Source organism: Spinacia oleracea, chromosome 6 (assembly GCF_020520425.1).
Source record: "Spinacia oleracea cultivar Varoflay chromosome 6, BTI_SOV_V1, whole genome shotgun sequence".
In the NCBI taxonomy this organism is placed as follows: Eukaryota; Viridiplantae; Streptophyta; class Magnoliopsida; order Caryophyllales; family Amaranthaceae; genus Spinacia; species Spinacia oleracea.
Window position 1 is genome coordinate 146,493,137 of NC_079492.1, and position 18,433 is coordinate 146,511,569.

Here is an 18,433-nt window from a genome sequence, read left to right on the forward strand (position 1 = left end):
TGAATTAAACAAAATCTCACACGACTATATTTTTCTTTGCCCATAAATCACAACTGATGATCAAATTGAAATTTATGAATAATATCAAAAGTAAAAGTGTAACCATCAATATAAAACGGAGGGACTAGATGAATTTGTTTTAAACAGAATTGAAAAATCCAACATCAAATTCCCCATTTAGAAGTTTCTTGACGTTGCTAATACTCTACAAATGAAACCTTAATGTTCATTTTGAAGTATCAAACACAACGATTTCATGAGTCATATTGATTTCGAAATCCTCTCAAGATAGTACTCACTAGATATTGTACTCATGCTTATGTTTGCCATGACCACATTCCGTTAGCACTTAGCAACCAACATGTAACGACTTCCTCATTTAGTATCACACATATATTACTTTGTAAGGAGTAGTAAAATTGAAGGTTATAAGCCGATCTAGTAGATCATAATGAATTCACGACTATTTTTCCATGCAAAGTCCCGTGTAGTATGACGATTATTAGTCAATCTGTGTTAAATGTATAATCTACACGTGAGTATTAGACTAGCTATAACCTACTAATTGATTTTATAATGGAACCCCGCCAGACTTAGATGTGACCAATATCCTTCTCTTGTTCGATCTCGTGTATGATCATAACGAATTTACGACTAAATTCAATGTAAAATCTCATGTATAGTTTAGCATGGTATTAGAGCTAACGGGTCTTGGCTAATTGTTTGTCCCAAAAAGGGAGGCCCTGACCCAGGTAGTTCACATTGAAGAGAAAAAATAAAAAGATCAACTAACATATACTTCACGCAATATTTGTTACTTTCACACATGCCCATGCACAATTTTGGTCATTAATATCTTTAATTCTCTTTAAACAAAATTATAAAAAGTTAATATTTTGAAAATACACATTAAGACGAATCTAACAAGATCCCACATGACTATATTTTATCTTACGTATAAATCACCAATAATGATCAAAGTATAATATGTGAATAGTGTATAAATCACAAACGTTGCGAGTATTAAAAATCGGAGAAAGTAAGATTTATATTGGTGTTCTACTCCACCTATCACCAATTGATTTTAAGATGAAGATTGTCATACTGTTTAACAAAAAAAGAGTACATAATGAACTTGATTCAACCATACTGGCTAATCTAATTAAACTCTAATCTAAGCTATAAATAAGTACTTAATCTTTAAACTTGTACATTAACTGTCACCTAAATTCATCCTATCTAAAAACAGGACACCCCTGAACTTGAACCCCTGCCATTGTAGGACACTTAGCAAGAGGACAATAATCATCTTGTTGCAAACCCCACCATTGAATCCCAAAAATATCCTTATTCTGCAAACTAAAATACAACAAAATCCCCATAAAAGCAATCCCAGCTTCTAAACCAGCAGAAAGTATGTAATTATACTTCGCCCACCATCCTTTATATGCTCTGTAAACATAATAATTGAAGAAAATTCCAACAGCACCCCATGTTAAGTAATTAATAGATCTTGCTGGTGGCATCATCATTGTTGCAGATATGATTACAGGTGTGTTTATGAGCTTAAACAGTTTTATTTCTGGGTATTTTCGTGATAATAACCATCCTGGAAATGGTGCAAGGAATCCTATGAGGAAGAACCAGTTTAGTTGTGGGTAGTTTCCTCTGTTTGTGAACATTTTTCCAGGTCCAATTACTCCCCATATGATTGAAGCATTGTAGAAAACTTCTTCATCTGGACATGTCCATGGACTTCCTTCGGGTAGTAGGGATGCATCACACATGTTTTCGACTGTTGAGAGGAGCCACCATGTTGTTCCAAAGTAGACTAGTGATGCTACTATGGTTCCAACCAGCTGATAAATAAAATTAAATACATGTTTTTAAAAAAATGTTAGGGAAAATTGGTGGGAATAAGTCAACCTATACATCACAATTCACACATGTATATCTATATTCCACTTTCTCATACAAATCAATCATCAATGTATTTATTACGAAGTATATTCTAATTTCTCATGTACTATATTCCACTTTTCTTAAAACTTGTGTTTTTAGTCCCTGTTATGTTAACCTTATTTTCAACTATTTCAGGAAAAATAAGTATAGTTAAGGCTATGTTCTTTTTGACTTATTTTGACTTATTTCCAGACAAAATAAGTTCAGATAAATTCCGTTAAGTTCAAACAATATAAGTTCAGCAAAAATAAGTTTTTTTTAGACGTTTTCACACACAAATAAGTTAATTTCAGTCAAAATAAGTTTTTTTTAGATAAAATAAGTTTAGATAAGTTCAAATAAGTGCAGACAAGTTCACATAATATAAGTTCAGTCAAATTAAGTTCAATGGAACGGAGATTAAGTTCAGATAAGTTCAGTAAAAATAAGGGTTGACCAAGTACGTAGTATAATTTATAACTAAAATAAGTTTTGATGAGTTCTAATAAGTTTAGATAAGTTCAGTTAAATTCAGATAAGATAGACTCAGTTAAGTTAAGAAAAAATCAGGTAAATAGAACGCGCCCTTAGTCAAACGGGACTATAAATATGGGACGGAGGGATATATACCTGAACAATGAACATAGATCTTGGAGGGATCTTCATGTAGTGGCCTAATTTGAAGTCTTGTAGGAGCCAAAGAGCTTGTGCCATGCTAATGTAACCATATGTCTTGAAAGTCACATTAGCAAGAGGCCGTCCGGGATATATGTATCCAATGATCAACTCAGTTATCACATTCAGACCTGGTTGCTAAACAAAAAAAACAAGATGTAAATACATAAATTAGCTAACTTCTTATAAACTCAAGAGTTCACTAAAATGGTATTTTTTTTTAATTGTAAAAATGTTGGATAGGGTTTATACTATGTTTGTGGTAGCATTTATAATGCCAATTGGTAAGGTGAAAAATGCAGAAATTCCACAAGCCATTAACAATCCCCACCAAGGGAGTTGGAGTTGTTTCGAGAAACCTTCACAAGCAAGCAAGGCTAGACCAAATGTAACAGCTAAAAGAATGTGATACCACCACTGTGGAACTTGTGCATAGTTCTTTTTCATTAGTCTTGAATGCACATCAGAGAATTCACCACTTATCCCTGATGTTGTTTGAGTCCACATCCGCCATATTGACCTGCACACGTGTTTTCAACAACATTAAACCGTATTTAGTTCTTTTGAGCTGAATTTTACTGAAATGAATTTTGAAATGACCAGTGGATCGGGTCTGACCCAGCCCACCCTAACCCAACCTATAATGAGTCACATGGATCGCACCCACTTATGGCTCATGACACAACCCGCCTAGCCTAATTTCTTTTTTTGTTGTGTTGTGGGTCGAGTTTTTTCAACACAACCCATTTTACCCATCCCATCGAACCCAACTCAACCCACAACGGCACACTCTACCCACCCAACCCAACGCACAAACCCAACCCCCCTAACCCTGTGACCCACCAGACCAACCATCCTAATTCAAACTATTTTTTATGTTTAAAATGCTAATAAATTTTAATTTTATTGTTTAGATGTGTGTTAACCGCATTTACATGAGTACGTGAATAACATAAAAATTAATTAGTTGAAGTTCATATGAATTTTTATTAATTTTTAATGCTTAATTAATTGTCCAACCACCCGACGTCGACCCAAATAATCTCCTAAAACTCGTCTAAACCACCTAATCCACCTGACCCATCGGAGTCACACCAAATCCCAAAAGCTGTCGTAACCCACCAAATACATTGGACCCACTCGATCGACCTGCACAACCCATCATGTACCATGTCTATTTTTCCCGACTCGACCCACCCTAAGTTACCATGACCCACCCAACTCATCACGTTGGCCATCTCTAATTGAATCGAATGCTACTAAATTGAACTGAACTGAAAAATAAGTACTAAAAACCGGAAATAAACCAAAAGAACAGGGTCTTACTTTCCATGGAAAAGAGCAACATGTGAGATCATAGCCGAAAGTGTAGCAAAGCTCAATCCATAAGCAAACGCAAAGAAGATGCTAAGGTAAAGCTTCCCATAACTATCATAGGAACCATCATCCAACGTAAATGTATTCTCATTCATAACTCGAGAAATATTATACTGATGACCAGAATAATCAAATGTTTTGGTGGAAATAAAAGGAAACCTCTTAGCTTCATATGAATTAGAGTAATAAGCAGCAGGAACAACAAAATACGCCACTAAAAAAAACCCAGCCATAATATTCATAATAGCAGAACTTGGTGTTGATAAAGGACTTCCTAAGAAGCTTATTACAGTGTTCCAATCAAGTGAAACAGCTCCTATTCCAAGACCATGGAGTCCTGATCCCATTTGTTGCATAAAGATTGATTTTTTCCATAGCCAACACAGGATTGAAAGACAGCCTATTGAAGGGAACAAGTATCCAGGGATAACATAGTAGGCAAAACTTGTACCAATAACCATGAGAAAGAATTGTAGTCTTGTTAGTCCTCCCTTAATCCTTACGTCGTTTTCGTGTAACGTTCTGTATGTAATAAGACCATTACACCCGTTAGCTCTGAAAGAATTGCAACAGTTTGACTGACACACTTGCCGATACACTAGCTAGTTTGACCACAATTATAAGAAATTACTTTATTACTAAAAAACATTAAAAAAAAGTAAAAAAATTGATATGTGAAAATGTATATTAAGACTTATCCAACAACATAATACACGATAACGTTTGGTTTTTATATATTAGTAAGAAAATTTAGTTAAAGTTAATGTATGAATAGTAGAAAAAGTTAAATTGTTGCAAGTATTCAGGTACGGAGGGAGGGAGTAATTAGTTTTGAAAGAGGTTAGCATGGAAATTAACCTGAAAAGAGAGACCTGGACCAGATTTGATGGCCACCACATGTATGGGGAGTCAACTAGGTATTTCCTGAATAGGCCAGCCCATCCATATCCAAGCAACTATATTGAGAGCCATTTAAAACAACAATGTTAGATTAAGTCCACAAATTTTAGGATCAATTTTTTACCACCTTAAAAAATTGGTAATCAGTAATTGAAACGATATTTAATGTGTTTGTAAACAAATTTATGTGTGTAATTGATTGGGCAACGTGATGTATGTTAATTGATTTTCTAAAACAATGACTGAAATGAACCCCAAAATTGGATGTAACAATAACTTTATGTGATCTTTGTCGTTAATAGGTGGTAAAAAATAATTTTTGCTTTTTAGGCGATAATATATAATTTATATTTTTAATAGGTGGTAAAAGACTTGTACAATATTGTACATTGACAGATGTATCAGTTAAACTGTTGTTGCAGTTACATTACCTGAGTAGTAAGCGCGAGCAAAATGGCAGCAACAGGATTCATCTCCCTCTTATAAAAAGCCTTAACAATGGTGATGATACGAGTAGCATAAACACCACTAGCACCACAACTAGCAAAAATAGTAATCAAAACATGCTCCTTCAAATTAAAAGGTCCTGGATTCATAGAAAAAGACCAATTTGTGAAGGGTATGATGATTTGTTTTGTAGGTAATGTGGAAGCCATTAATCTTCCAATGGGTGTAACTGCAATCTGGGCTGCTACTGAAGATACAGACAATGGGTTTTGACGAAATCCGAAGAATCTGTTAATGAAGGCTAAGAGAATGCAGGAAAAAAGGCCAAGTACCCATGTTCTAAATGTTAGTGCTGGTAGTGTTGGATCGTCTGTTATTGGAACTGTTAGCCTCACTTCTTCAATGGGGTTGTCGTTGATTTCTTCTCCTCCTAGAAATAGAAAAAAAAAAAATTATAGCATCATATATATATTCTCATTCATTATTTACAAGATCTGTAATTTTATTTATCATGTTGTTACCATCTAGGAATCACTACAAGTCTACAAGAATTTGTATCTTTAATGGCAGCCTAATAACGACGAGTCAAAAAATTCGTCGTAAAAGCCTTTTGCGACAGGGCTAACAACCAAACAAAGACGGGAACAACCGTAGCAAATGTATTTAACGACAAGATTTTTCATTAACGACATCCCCTTTTATGACGGGTTCGCGACAGAAAATTTCGTCATTAATCAACGATTATTGACCTTTAGTAACGGGATTTCCCGTCGTTAATGGTACAATTTCTTGTAGTAAATTTATAGTCAAGTACTCAAGTATGTGTCACATTTCATTTTGATGGTAAAAAGTTCAATTTATGAACTTTCATCATATAGAAGTACATATTTGTCGTACAATGATCCTTTCATATACTTTGTATTAACGATTACAGATTAGTTAATGTACGTGTTTTGACAACCAAAATCAAGTACAATGTAACATAACACGGGATAAATTTAAAACGATGGGAAAATCATAAATAATGCGGATCTAGAAAACATATGGAATGGGGTGATTATTTAAAAATAAATGCAAAATTAACTAAACGTAAGTATTTAAAATAAAAATTACGAAAAAATAACTAAATTGTGTTATTTTTTAGTATCTTTTAAAAAATACTACGGAGTAAAAGTTAACTAAATTATGTTTGTTTGTTTTGTTTTTGTTTTTTGCCAAGTGATACTTCCTCTATGCTGGATCCGCCAATGCGTGAATGCATGTAAAGTGGTACTTACATAGTTACATGCATAAAAGAAGTTGTTTTTAAGTGATTAGGGGAGAACAAAGAGCAAGATGTATGAAAATACCAGTATCGATTTGAAAAGACGAGTGATTGTTTTCTGGATCTTTGGAGTAAGATGTACTACCAACCTCGAAACCCATTTTTTTTAATTCCTTGTTTAAATTCCTCAATAAATTCTACAAGTGTTTTTTGTCTATATATATCACGTTTTAGATGTACTTTTTACGGTTGTCCACTCAAAATTTACGTGGATATATTCATTTCACGTAGCATGCATGGCAACTAAAACTGATCTCATACAAGTAAAAATGTGGAGTGTAGCAATAATATTCCAATTTTAGCATTTTGAGCGAATCTAATGGAACTAACAACTGCTGTCAGTTAGGCAGTTAATTAACTCCATCCATAAGCTACAAGACTGAATTATTGTTAGGTCTCAGCATTTCAAGGTCATTTTAAACGTCAAAAAAGGTCATTTTAAACGTCTCACAATAAGCTATTTTAAGATTTTCTCGTCGAAAATTATTGATTTGTACAAAGCCTTTTGGAAACCATGGTTCACAACATTGTAATTCCAAAATCTATTCTAATATTTTAAAACACAATGTTTGCATGAAGTGATGCCACGTGTCATCTCTGCCACGTGTCATCTCTTTTATATTGTTTTATTTTTTGTTAAATCATCATTTATATTCATCCTTTTCAATCTCCTCCTTAATTAATTAGATATTCATTTTATTTCAAAAATAATTTTATTTGTTTCACATTCAAATATAATTTCTTAATACTCCAAATGCTTCACATTTTAATTATTACTTCAAAATTTGTGTATCCTACTTTATATTACATAAATAAATGATGTACCAGAATGTTTAAATTAAGAAACTCGTGCATCGCACGGGGTAAAAACTAGTTATAATCAATGAGATTAGGGGAAATCCCATCCTAGACTTACTAATGGAAATTAATCAAAACGAACTAGACAAATAAGAACGTAACTTACTTTATTTGAACTTATATTTTATTTGAATATATTAGTCATTAACTTATTTTATATGGGTTTATACGAGCAAATTAACACTTAACTTGTAGGAAGTATTGTATGGACTTATTAGTCTTAACATAATTAGTGAAAATATATAAGGTGAGAAAAAAGAGTCTAGATCGAACATAGTTAGTATTCCCTCTGTATTTATTTAAGAGATACACTTGCCTTTTTCGGTCATATTTATTTAAGAGATACATTTGCCATTTTTAGTAACTTATAAACTCCACAATCTAATTAAATAATCTATCTACACCCGAGGATTGCTAAACCTCAAGTGGCTTGTGTCCATATGGACACAAGTGACTCAAATACAATTATTTTTAGTACCAACACAACATATGTGAGTACCAATAACACAAATAATTTGTATTGGTACTTCTTAGCAATGTATTGGTATACCAATACCATACTAGTCTTAGTACCAATACCAAATTAGCGTGTACCAATTACAAGCCACTTGTGTCCATATGGACACAAGTTACTTGAGGCCAAGACTTCTTCATCTACACCCCACCCTCAGCCCCACCCCCTAAAATGACATGGTCACCACTTGTTTTACGTATTAAAATATCTACCCAACCCCACTTGTTTTATTACTTTATTTCATTAAATTCTTCTTCTTAATATCTGTTCCCGGCCAAGTGTATCCAATAAATAAATACGGAGAGAGTATATGATATTTCATCCGTTACTAAATATGTGCAATAATTTGATTTTCGCACTATTCGGATACTATATATGTTTGCTAAACGTAAGGGTCGAATGTTTGGAAACTGTGAAAGCAGCGTGATCGTCATGAATGAAAGTCAAAACAAAAAAAGGTACAGTATGCTATATACTTCCTCCGTTCCTCAATGGATGCATCGTTTCTCTTTTAGATACTATTCATTAACTAACTTTGACAATTATTCTTTCACATTATGTAAAAAAAACATAATCCATTGAGATATTGTTAAATTCGTATCAATGTGAGGATTTCAAATATTAATTTTTTATAATTTTTATTTACACGTAATTAGAGATATTAATGTTTAAAGATTCATGTTGGGATACATGAAAAAAGAAATGATGCATCTATTGTGAAACAGAGAAAATATATTCTATACGTGAGTTGTATACAATCATATGAACGTTACAATTTTCACAAGTTATTGTGACTTGTGAGTTTGTCGCATGTAAGATTTTGCCTTATGTACACTACTAATAAGCTACACAATTAACTATTGCTTCATTACTAGAATTTCCCTACCATATATAATAAGTAATAAAAAAACTAAAAATACTACGGAGTAATAATCCACCAAGTGTGAAACTTTAGTAACCTCATTCATAATCTGTACGCGCAATAAGACCATCTGGAATATATATAATCAACTCTTTTTTTCTCATATATGTTAAATAAAACATAATAAAAGTCACAAATATTAGGTAGAAGTTACAAAATTTTGTATAAAAGTTATCTTGGTGTATAACAAATTTATTATACACCTTAAGCATGCAAGATCTTTTGAATATAGTTTAAGTACTAGTATGATTTTATTAAAAACAATTACAAAATAATTTATACGTACATAATTTTGTTCTTCCAGAAACAACTAATTAGTTCTTCCATAATTTATAATGCAATATGGGACATGGTCAGACCTAAATCTGTTAAAATAAAGTGATATATTTGCAAAAAGGAAAAACTAAAAAAACTCAAAATATATTAGTTGACGAAAATGTTAGAAACTAATATTACCTCTAATGTTTTTGACACTTTAAATTTATGTCCAAAATTTGAAAACATTGATTTCGAATTCTAATTATCGGATATTTCAAAACATTCTCATGTGAAATATTGTTAGATTGTTATTATCATATTTTATAATTTTTCTCATACAAAATTGAATACATATATTCCACTAAATATTCCCAGAGTAGAGTAGTAGACCGTCAATCAAGTTTGGGTAAGTTGGGGGAACTAAGCAAAAGCTCAACAAAAATCAGGTATACTTCTAGTTATTTCCCAAACTGTATGAACCATCAGCTTTGATCAATCTATCAGTGAAGAAATATTCTCACCATTCTCACCATACTTCTTCTCACATAAATTTCCCCATCCATTAACGTGGGCGCTTCTTCACATGGAGTAAATAAAAAAAATAGAATAAAATAAACTAATATTTACGGAGTATCAATGATTCGAAAAGAGATTACTCGTCATAGTCTTGATATCCACAAGCTAGAGTACAAGTGTATGCCATAAAACAAAAATATTTTACAAACTTGGTAGTAACCTATATAGATGCACAAGGCAGGAAGAATACTTACTAACTAACATCCTCGTAGCATCTGGAGAAGCACGTAATCTTACGAGGTTATACGAAACAATCAAATGAGTATATATGATCATTATGGTACACTTGAGGGCATAATTTAATTCTACAACCCACAACAAATTATAAAATAGAGGATGAATTGAGCCATATAGTGAGGGGAGAAAGAAATCTACACCATATCTCTGGCCATTCTAACTGGTTTTTCCTGTAAAAATGCAACATCTGCTGTGGGAGTAGTTAGCAGATGATGATCAGGATCATCAATCTCCTCTTCACTTTCAAATGAAGCAGATGTCGTCGGAGATTCTGACCCATCCTCTGTTTATACAAAACCCAAACCAGTTAACAAAAGGTTCTCAAGTAGAGAGTAAAACAGGAAATGAGGAGAACACATTTTTTACAGCTAGATTATAGCATCAGATAATTTCACTTTATTTTGGAATATAATTTCGCTTCACATCTAGAGAAATCTTAGCCGTCTAAAAGATGAATATGATGTTCTACCTCATACAGAGTAGCTCAATTATATGTTTCAACATCTATAAAATATGGATCAAATGAAAAAAAAATTTGAAGCTAAGGTTCTCTGCATGGAAATTAACAAAATTTAAAAATTTCTTAACAATTCTGTAATTAGTTATTGAGCAAAGAATCTTAACGCCACCACTGTCAATCGGATTGGATTTCCTGACGCAACACATTTTGTTTATAAGAGTATTTTTGCTATGTGCCCTAAATTTGACAGAAAAGAAAGGAAGGACATTGGTCGTGAATCATAAGAACCTGAGCACTTTACCTGAGCCTGCTATATGATCGGGATTTTGTCGAACAGCTGCTATCTGAATATTTTCTGGTAATATGCAATTGAAGAACGAACCTGCAGCTTAAGGAGCATTGTTTTAGACAAAGGAATAACAAGTTCAGATATAAACAGTGGGTACAATTAACCACAATTCCTTATTTTCAAGATCTCTTTTGTCAGGAAATCTGCTCAACTCCTTGTTCATTTTCCAATGAAGCTGAAACTCGGGACGATCTACTGTTCTTGACTTCTTGGCCTTTGGACTATAATGGACCATAAAAAATAACTCATTAAATTGTTCACACCAAGGGAAGGTTTGTTTAGGGGATGAGGTTAGGGGGGAAAATGATTGGGATAAAACACCCTCCTCCAATCCCACCAACTAATATCTGTGGGGCGCAATTTAGAAGGTGGACCATAGTGCGCAGCTAGCATGGTGCACCTTAAGAACACTAGTATATAATAAAAAGAACATCCGGTTACGTGAAAAGAACCTGACATATTTTTTTTTATATACTTTTAATAAATAGTGAAATAATATACTTCGTATTATTTTTTATAATAAAAAAGTGAAATATTATAACGCATGTTCTTTTGTCGTAGTGTCATGTTTTTTTACTTATGCACATATGTTATTTTGCTTATGCACATATGTTCTTTTGGTGCACTATACTCACTCTGCACCATGGTCCATAGTCCATGGATCGCTATGTCTGGATAGCTACTATGGAAGGAAAGGGAGGGGAGGGAATGATAGAGAAAAGAAAGGGAGGGGAGTGGAGATGTGAGCATTTTCCTTCCAAATCTTTCCAATATTGGAAGGATGTGATCCCTCCAATTCTTTTCCCTTCCATCTCACCAAGTAATATTCAAACAAGAGAAGATGATCCCTCACTTTCTCTTCCCTCCTTTTACTCCATATTACTCCATCCAAACACACCCACACCGTTAATGAAAAATTGAAAAGGAAAGGAGCAGATAAGGGGGAATAGGAGACTTTGGAAGTGTACTTTTGTAACTTTACTCCTTACTCCAATCTTATTCCTCACCCATATCAAATAAGGGGAAACACTTATTTTATCCCCAATCCCACTCACCAATTCCCAACCTTATACCACCCCTCCTATCCCAAATTCCCAATAATCTCTATCCCTCATATCAAATGTCCGGTTCAGGTTTATTGTAAACTAGCACATAGCCAATACATTTTGAAATCAGAGTCTAATGAAAACCACAACCCTATTTTTGCAGCCGATGATAGAGGTAAGTGCCTTCCCCAATCCCTGCATCGAGCCAAAGCTTCTTTTGAGGCAAAGGGGAATGTTGATGTTGAAATTCTATGAGTGACTATCACCTATTGCCGATGTAATTAAAGAACAGTAATATAATCTACAATTTTTTTATGTAAAATATAATCTGATTCATATTGTATACTGCTTTTAAGTAATGCATAATGTAGGCAAAAGGTTATATACCTAAACGTGCAAGTCGATTAATCCATCCAGGAATAGGCCTCCCAGTAAGATGTGAACAGACTTCATCAGTAAAATGGTTACAGTTCTTGGCAACCAAGTGATATGTGTCCCCGTGATACTTTGAAGCAAGGTGCTGCATGAATGATCGGAATTCAGCGCGTGACATATCTGTGCTACCGAGAGGTATTGCTTTTCTAAATATAAATCCAGGGCAGCTCCTAGGTTCCACCTCAAACACACCACTGGATGGATACTCATGAGCTCCAAAGCCATACTCCATACCATGTACTGCATTTCAGGTTTGCATTAGCAACCACATACAGAAAAAAGTAACAGTCTAAAGTATTTAGCTTATGATATAAACCGTCTCAGAAGACATGATGCATAAGTCCACAAAATCAAGTGAACACGATTGCCAAAGACATCAGGTTCTACCTAAACCAGGCAACAGACAGACACATACAAATCTATACCTATCCAAAAAGGTCACGTTTCTATCATTGTAAGCAACATAGTTCCAAAAGCCTCCGAAGTTAGTCTTACCTAGTATATGCTAGGATTCATGATGCTTAAAAGCAAACAGGCAAAGCTGTTACACTCAATTTTGCAGTTAACTATGAAAAATCCAGCTCTCTCTCCATCAATCTATGAAGGGCTCGTTCAGCATCTCACCTGCTATTGCTAGAAGCCTACAACACCAGTCTACCACTACTTGTTTACAACCTTCATTCTTTATTGAAGAAGTTTTCTCCTATGGTCTTTAAAATGATGTATCTCAGTCTTTTATCAAATAAGACTGCCTACATATTAACCACCCAAACTCCTATTCGCAGGTTCCTCATCCTTGTTGTGTGCTTGACTGCTGGTATCCAGCTAACAGCTCCAACTAGATCCCTCTGAATTACCACAAATAATTGTCTACAAACTGGGAGAAGGCTCAGGGTCTAACTGGTGGAAACGTGTGCTTGGATGCCAGAAATTAAGTTCAATAATCGATTTGAGAGAACCTTCTCAAATTGTCTAATAGCAGAAAAACCTGAGCCTTTGAAAGTAGCCAGCAGAGACGCAATTGGAGAACCGCCTACGATGGTTAATTATTATTTTTTGTTAAAGGAAAAAAATTGATTTCTTGCATGAATTGTTTTGTAATGCACAAAGTAGCCACTAATGCTACAAGTTATAACCATGTAACATCTGCCAGACAGATATGTGCCTATATATGCCACAAATCTATATCATACAGATAGCATGGTTCCTTTGATCTGAAAAGGTTAAAATGACCACAAATAATCTGTTTGATATGGCTAAAATAAGTAACCATGCCAGTAACACACGAGATATTTGTCACTCAGATTCGTTAAACTTACAATACTCTCAAATTAGTTTGGACCCTTGACAGTTGACACCTCATCTTGGACAAGAAGATGTGAAAATTCCATAAGTAGTTCAATATGACCTGTGTGTGTCTAATAGTAGGTTTGGCTTCTGAGTCTGAGTAACATAGCACTAGACTGTGTGCAACATGTTTCTTCTAATGCAAGAAAAGAGATTCAGGTGGTTCTCCCATATCAGGTCCAAAAAAAAGTTGTATCATCTAACTTTCAAAATATCAGGTCAAACTACAAAAGAGATTTACAATATCCTGTTTACGTGGAAAATCTTTTCAGAAGTCATCATTTGTAAGAAAAGCTTCTTGGGCCATTAGAACTTCAGGTAAAGGTCAATGAACTGATGAGGTGACACTAAACTAAATAATTCAGCATCCTCGGACATTTGATCACTTGATGAGCGAATGCATTGCTAATTCAGTTAGTAAATCACATAATTTATATCATCTTTTGATATTTTAAACTAGTCAGATTGTCAGGTAAGAGATATAAATTCCACCAATTTCCACAATTCCACCCCATAACTACTTAAACAATGGATCTGATTAAAAGGGATTTCTTCTGAAACTAGAGATATTAATTCTAGGAAATAAAATAGAACATAAGCAATGCAAAACAAACAACAGAAAACATTCACAAAATCCTAAAGACCTAAACAGTGTAATTTTTTTTTTGACATTTTTAATCCATTTCAGCTTCAAGAAGCAGAAGGTATTACACAGGTATGGTACTACCGTTCTAGCAAAGACAAACACTATAAATCATTCATAGTACTAGCAAGACAAAAACCATCACACGTAAATCAGTGACGAATAGTCAAAGCAACCACTACGGAAAGAATAAAGGTAGCACCAACATAACCGTTCACCACGATGCACCATCAAAATTCCACCTTTAAAACTAGTTAAAAAATCATCCAACCCACAAGTCAATCCAAAAGCTTCTTCAGGAGATACATAATTACCAGGACACATTGCTACTCCCTCCACATAATAGATAACAGTCGAACATTATACCACTACTATTTTAGGAACTCCGGAAAAAGTTGATCACATACAGAGTATTCTAACAAAGTACCATGTACGATTGGATTTCCTAGAATATTGTTATCAAGGGTCTTTCAATAAATCATTTTGTACCCTAAATTATAAGCGATTAAGACAATGAGAGTGTATGATACTATGATTACACTTCAATGCAAACACCATTTCAAAGACAAGTTACCAAATTAGAGATTACACTTCAGTGCAAACAAATCATCATTATCCAATAAACACCATTTCAAATACAAGTTATCAAATTACGCAACATGAAAGTAAAATCAAAGGCAACAATTATCACAGTCCAAACAGTTAGTACTTCCCAACTATACCAATTAAGGCGATTATACCAGTAATATTATAAAAAAAAATAACACACAAAAGCAAAACATACCTTCAATTCCAGAATGGAAGATTCCAAGGCCAAACCAGTACAAATAGTCATTTACAGGGGTGAGATCATATATATTCAAATATAAAGCTGTGAGTTCTTTCTCTCCTTCATTTTGCTCCTTCCTCCCACTCCAGCTCCTTAAACTGAACCCCATATTTCACCCCCTCCCAATTTGTTGGAATTTTAATCAAACATCTGCAGGAAATTAAAAGTGATCAGGAACCGAGAAAAATTCAGGAAATTGGTATAATTACCGAAAATTACCTCCGATTTTCGGGAATAAGGCGAAAGAATTGATGAGAGAGAATGATGCGAAAGGAAGATGAGTAGATCGGGGGATAATAGGAGAGCGAGAAACCCTAGAAATTGAAGACAGGTATAGAAGCTCAGATAATTAGGGGGAAATTCGTGGAATTTAGGTGTGGGAGATGGGGGTTGGCGTTAGGGGTGGCGGGAGGGTGGCCGAAGATCGGAGAGAAGGTGGAGAATGTAGATAGATTTTTCTTACTTATAAACTTTTGTTTCTTTTTGCCTTTTAACGATTTGGTCATTTCACATTTGGTGTCGGTAAAGGATGATGCAAGAAGTGAGGTATATAGTAAAATAACATGCAATTGTAACGAAATAAGGTGTACGGAGCTATTATGTGTATCATGCTCAAGAGTCTAGAGTCTAGAGTCTAGAGTATGCACAATAATAATAGTCTTGATTGAGACTTTAATTACCTTATCAACTAAATTAGAAAAAATTACTTTAAATAATTCAATATTTCGACGATCTTCCGTTAATAATCCAACTTTTGGATTATTATCTAATGATCCAACCTTTGCACCCCATTAACTTTTATTAAACCCGAGTGACCGAAAACCAGTAAAAAAGGTCAACTTTTTTTTTTTCCAGTTTTTTTCCCTTACCTCCTTCATCATAACTCCTCTACCTTCATAGTTGTTTGCTGATATCTCTTCTTCTTCCATCCCAGCTACTGCCATAATACCAGCCCACCAAAAAATCAACCCCACTCAATAAATCATATACCCGTCTCCCTGAAACACCAACCCACCCTCGAAACCCGACCTCTCTCCCCCGCCTTCATCTCATATGCGACCACCATCAACACCTTAATTAATACCATTCATGGACATCCTAACTCCACCTCCAACCAATCTCCCATCAAAACCGACTAAAAATATCGTCTCTGCCACCGCAACAAGCTGGAGAAGGCGGAGAGAGAAAATCGAAACTCCTCACACCCAAACTACCACCGACGTTTCGACTCCCTGCGCACCAATCCTTTGTGCATCCCATGCAAATTAATTAATTATACAAGTATAAAATAATTTTGGCCTTTTTTATGTTTGTTTATACTTTTATACATGTAATATATGGTGCATGATTCGAATTCCACTTGAAATTTCATCTTTGTTGACTGTTAATTTGTAATGCTGAATTTGTAGATATTTTTTTCTTACTTTTGTTTCTTGTTTTGGATTGATTTTGTGTGGTTGGTTTCGGCTTTTTTTTCTTTTCAATTCAAAATTTGAAATGAAGTGGAATTAATTCGCGTAGATCAAAGAGAAAACATTGAAGATGATGTAGATACAAAGTGTTGTTTCCTTTGTTGGTGAGGAGGAAGTCAAGAGGAAGGAAATAAAAATAAAAATAAAACAGAAAGAAGACAGAAGACAGAAGGAAAACAAAAGAGAAAAAAATAAAGAAATTATACATTTTCAAAATAAAAATAAATTATGACGAATAGTCGCATGACACGTGTACAAGTTACCTGTTGAATCGGGTTGGTGACCTGTTGGGTGCAATAAAAGTTAATGGGGTGCAAAGGTTGGATTATTTGATAATAATCCAAAGGTTGGATTATTAACGGAAAATCGTAGAAAGGTTGGATTATTTAAAGTAATTTCTAAATTATTCAATCAAATGATTATTAGAAGTACGGAGTTTGTATTAGACTACAAAGTATTCCCTCCGTTTCTTTTTGTTCTTTTATTTTTATGCAAAGCAAGGAATAAATTAGAGTAACAAAAGAGTAGCTACAAAGTTAATGAGGCTTTTCCTCCCCCGATTACATCCAAAACCACATCTGGTGGATTGGTCATAATTCTTTTTGTTCTTTATGTTTTCCTTGTTAGGTGTTTCAAAATGTTTTTTACATTTCTTTTTATATTATCACATAAATGTTTTAATATTCTATCAAAAATTTTGTCCAATGATTATTTTAACCAATTAAACTCATTGGGTCATTTAATCATTCACACTTTTTTCATTGAGACATTAAATTTTTCTCATTTTCTCAATATCAGAATTTTGATAAAAGTGAAAACATTATAAATAAACGTAATATGTCTTGTTTAAATAAAAAATAGAGGAATCTCAATGTACATTAATTATTCATTAATAATCATGTAAAAAACCAAACATAAAGAACAAAAAAAAACGAATGAAGTATTTCATAGCTATGTGATAAAGACGTACATTTGCAATTATTATTCGATTTTGTTGCAATTAGGGTCATACTTAGATCAAGTCATGCTCGGGTGAGTCAGGTCGAAATGTCTAATGTCAATAACGAGTCACACCTCTTCATTATTAGGTTGCATAATTAATCACAAATCATATCAGGCGGCGATAGATCATCAAGAGTCAATTTCAGGTAATTTCAAGATTTGAGATCGAATTGGTAACTTTAGTGTTTATAGTACTCCGTATTTAAACACATACTATAAGTGGCGGTGTCAATGAGGTGTATGACTGTATGAGGGTGGCCACCAACAACCCGAGGTTGTTTTTTCGGATATCAGATATGTGTGGCAACACACATATCAGCTAAAAGACAAATAGCTAAAAGATAAAAAAGGAAGTACCATTTATGTTAAAAAAAGTACAATTCTGTAAAAAAAAGTACCATTCAGTTAAAAAAAGTACCATTTTTGTTTAAAAAAGTACCATTTAATTTCTTTTTTATCATTTTTCTTATTTTGTCTCTTACTATGATATGCATTTGCCCACACATATCTGATATCCGAAAATATTTCCTCCCAACAACCCAGAGAAGAAGGGAAAACCCCTTTAAATAAATACTACTATGTCAAAATATAATAAATAAATATATACTTCATACTTTTTAGCATGCAACCGGATAAAATTTCTTGCTCCGCCGCTGCATACTATCGGATAAACTTATTAGGTTCATCAGAAATTGAGTTTTGTTTTCTTGTTCTACGTACTACGAGGAGTTCCCACCGCCTTTGGCAAGTGGACTAATCTCCCGCGGGAGTTTGCATGGGTATCTCGACGGGAAGCATCCCTCCCAGTTGAGATTTTTTCC

General features: G+C 33.9%; 2 protein-coding genes across 3 annotated transcripts; both read right to left on the reverse strand.

Moving 5' to 3' along the window:
• Positions 1-1,045: 1,045 nt before the first annotated feature.
• On the reverse strand, positions 1,046-6,841 carry LOC110795020 (oligopeptide transporter 1-like). Its single transcript, XM_021999991.2, has 7 exons — positions 6,690-6,841; positions 5,325-5,770; positions 4,852-4,949; positions 3,943-4,515; positions 2,869-3,136; positions 2,572-2,754; positions 1,046-1,859 (listed from the first exon to the last, which is right to left on the reverse strand). Exons 1-7 carry the CDS (start codon positions 6,763-6,765, stop codon positions 1,236-1,238), a joined length of 2,268 nt encoding a protein of 755 aa, XP_021855683.1. The 5' UTR covers positions 6,766-6,841; the 3' UTR covers positions 1,046-1,235.
• A 3,012-nt stretch (positions 6,842-9,853) lies between these two features.
• LOC110795404 (deSI-like protein At4g17486) lies at positions 9,854-15,655 on the reverse strand. Of its 2 annotated transcripts, none has more exons than XM_022000409.2 (5): positions 15,358-15,655; positions 15,094-15,288; positions 12,272-12,559; positions 10,791-10,877; positions 9,854-10,312 (listed from the first exon to the last, which is right to left on the reverse strand). In XM_022000409.2, the coding sequence occupies exons 2-5, from the start codon at positions 15,245-15,247 to the stop codon at positions 10,164-10,166; spliced, it is 678 nt and encodes a 225-aa protein (XP_021856101.1). In that variant the 5' UTR covers positions 15,248-15,288; positions 15,358-15,655; the 3' UTR covers positions 9,854-10,163. The 2 variants fall into 2 exon arrangements, with proteins under 2 accessions (XP_021856101.1, XP_021856107.1); XM_022000415.2 differs by having other exon boundaries at positions 10,791-10,871; positions 15,358-15,644.
• Between the last annotated feature and the right edge of the window lie 2,778 nt (positions 15,656-18,433).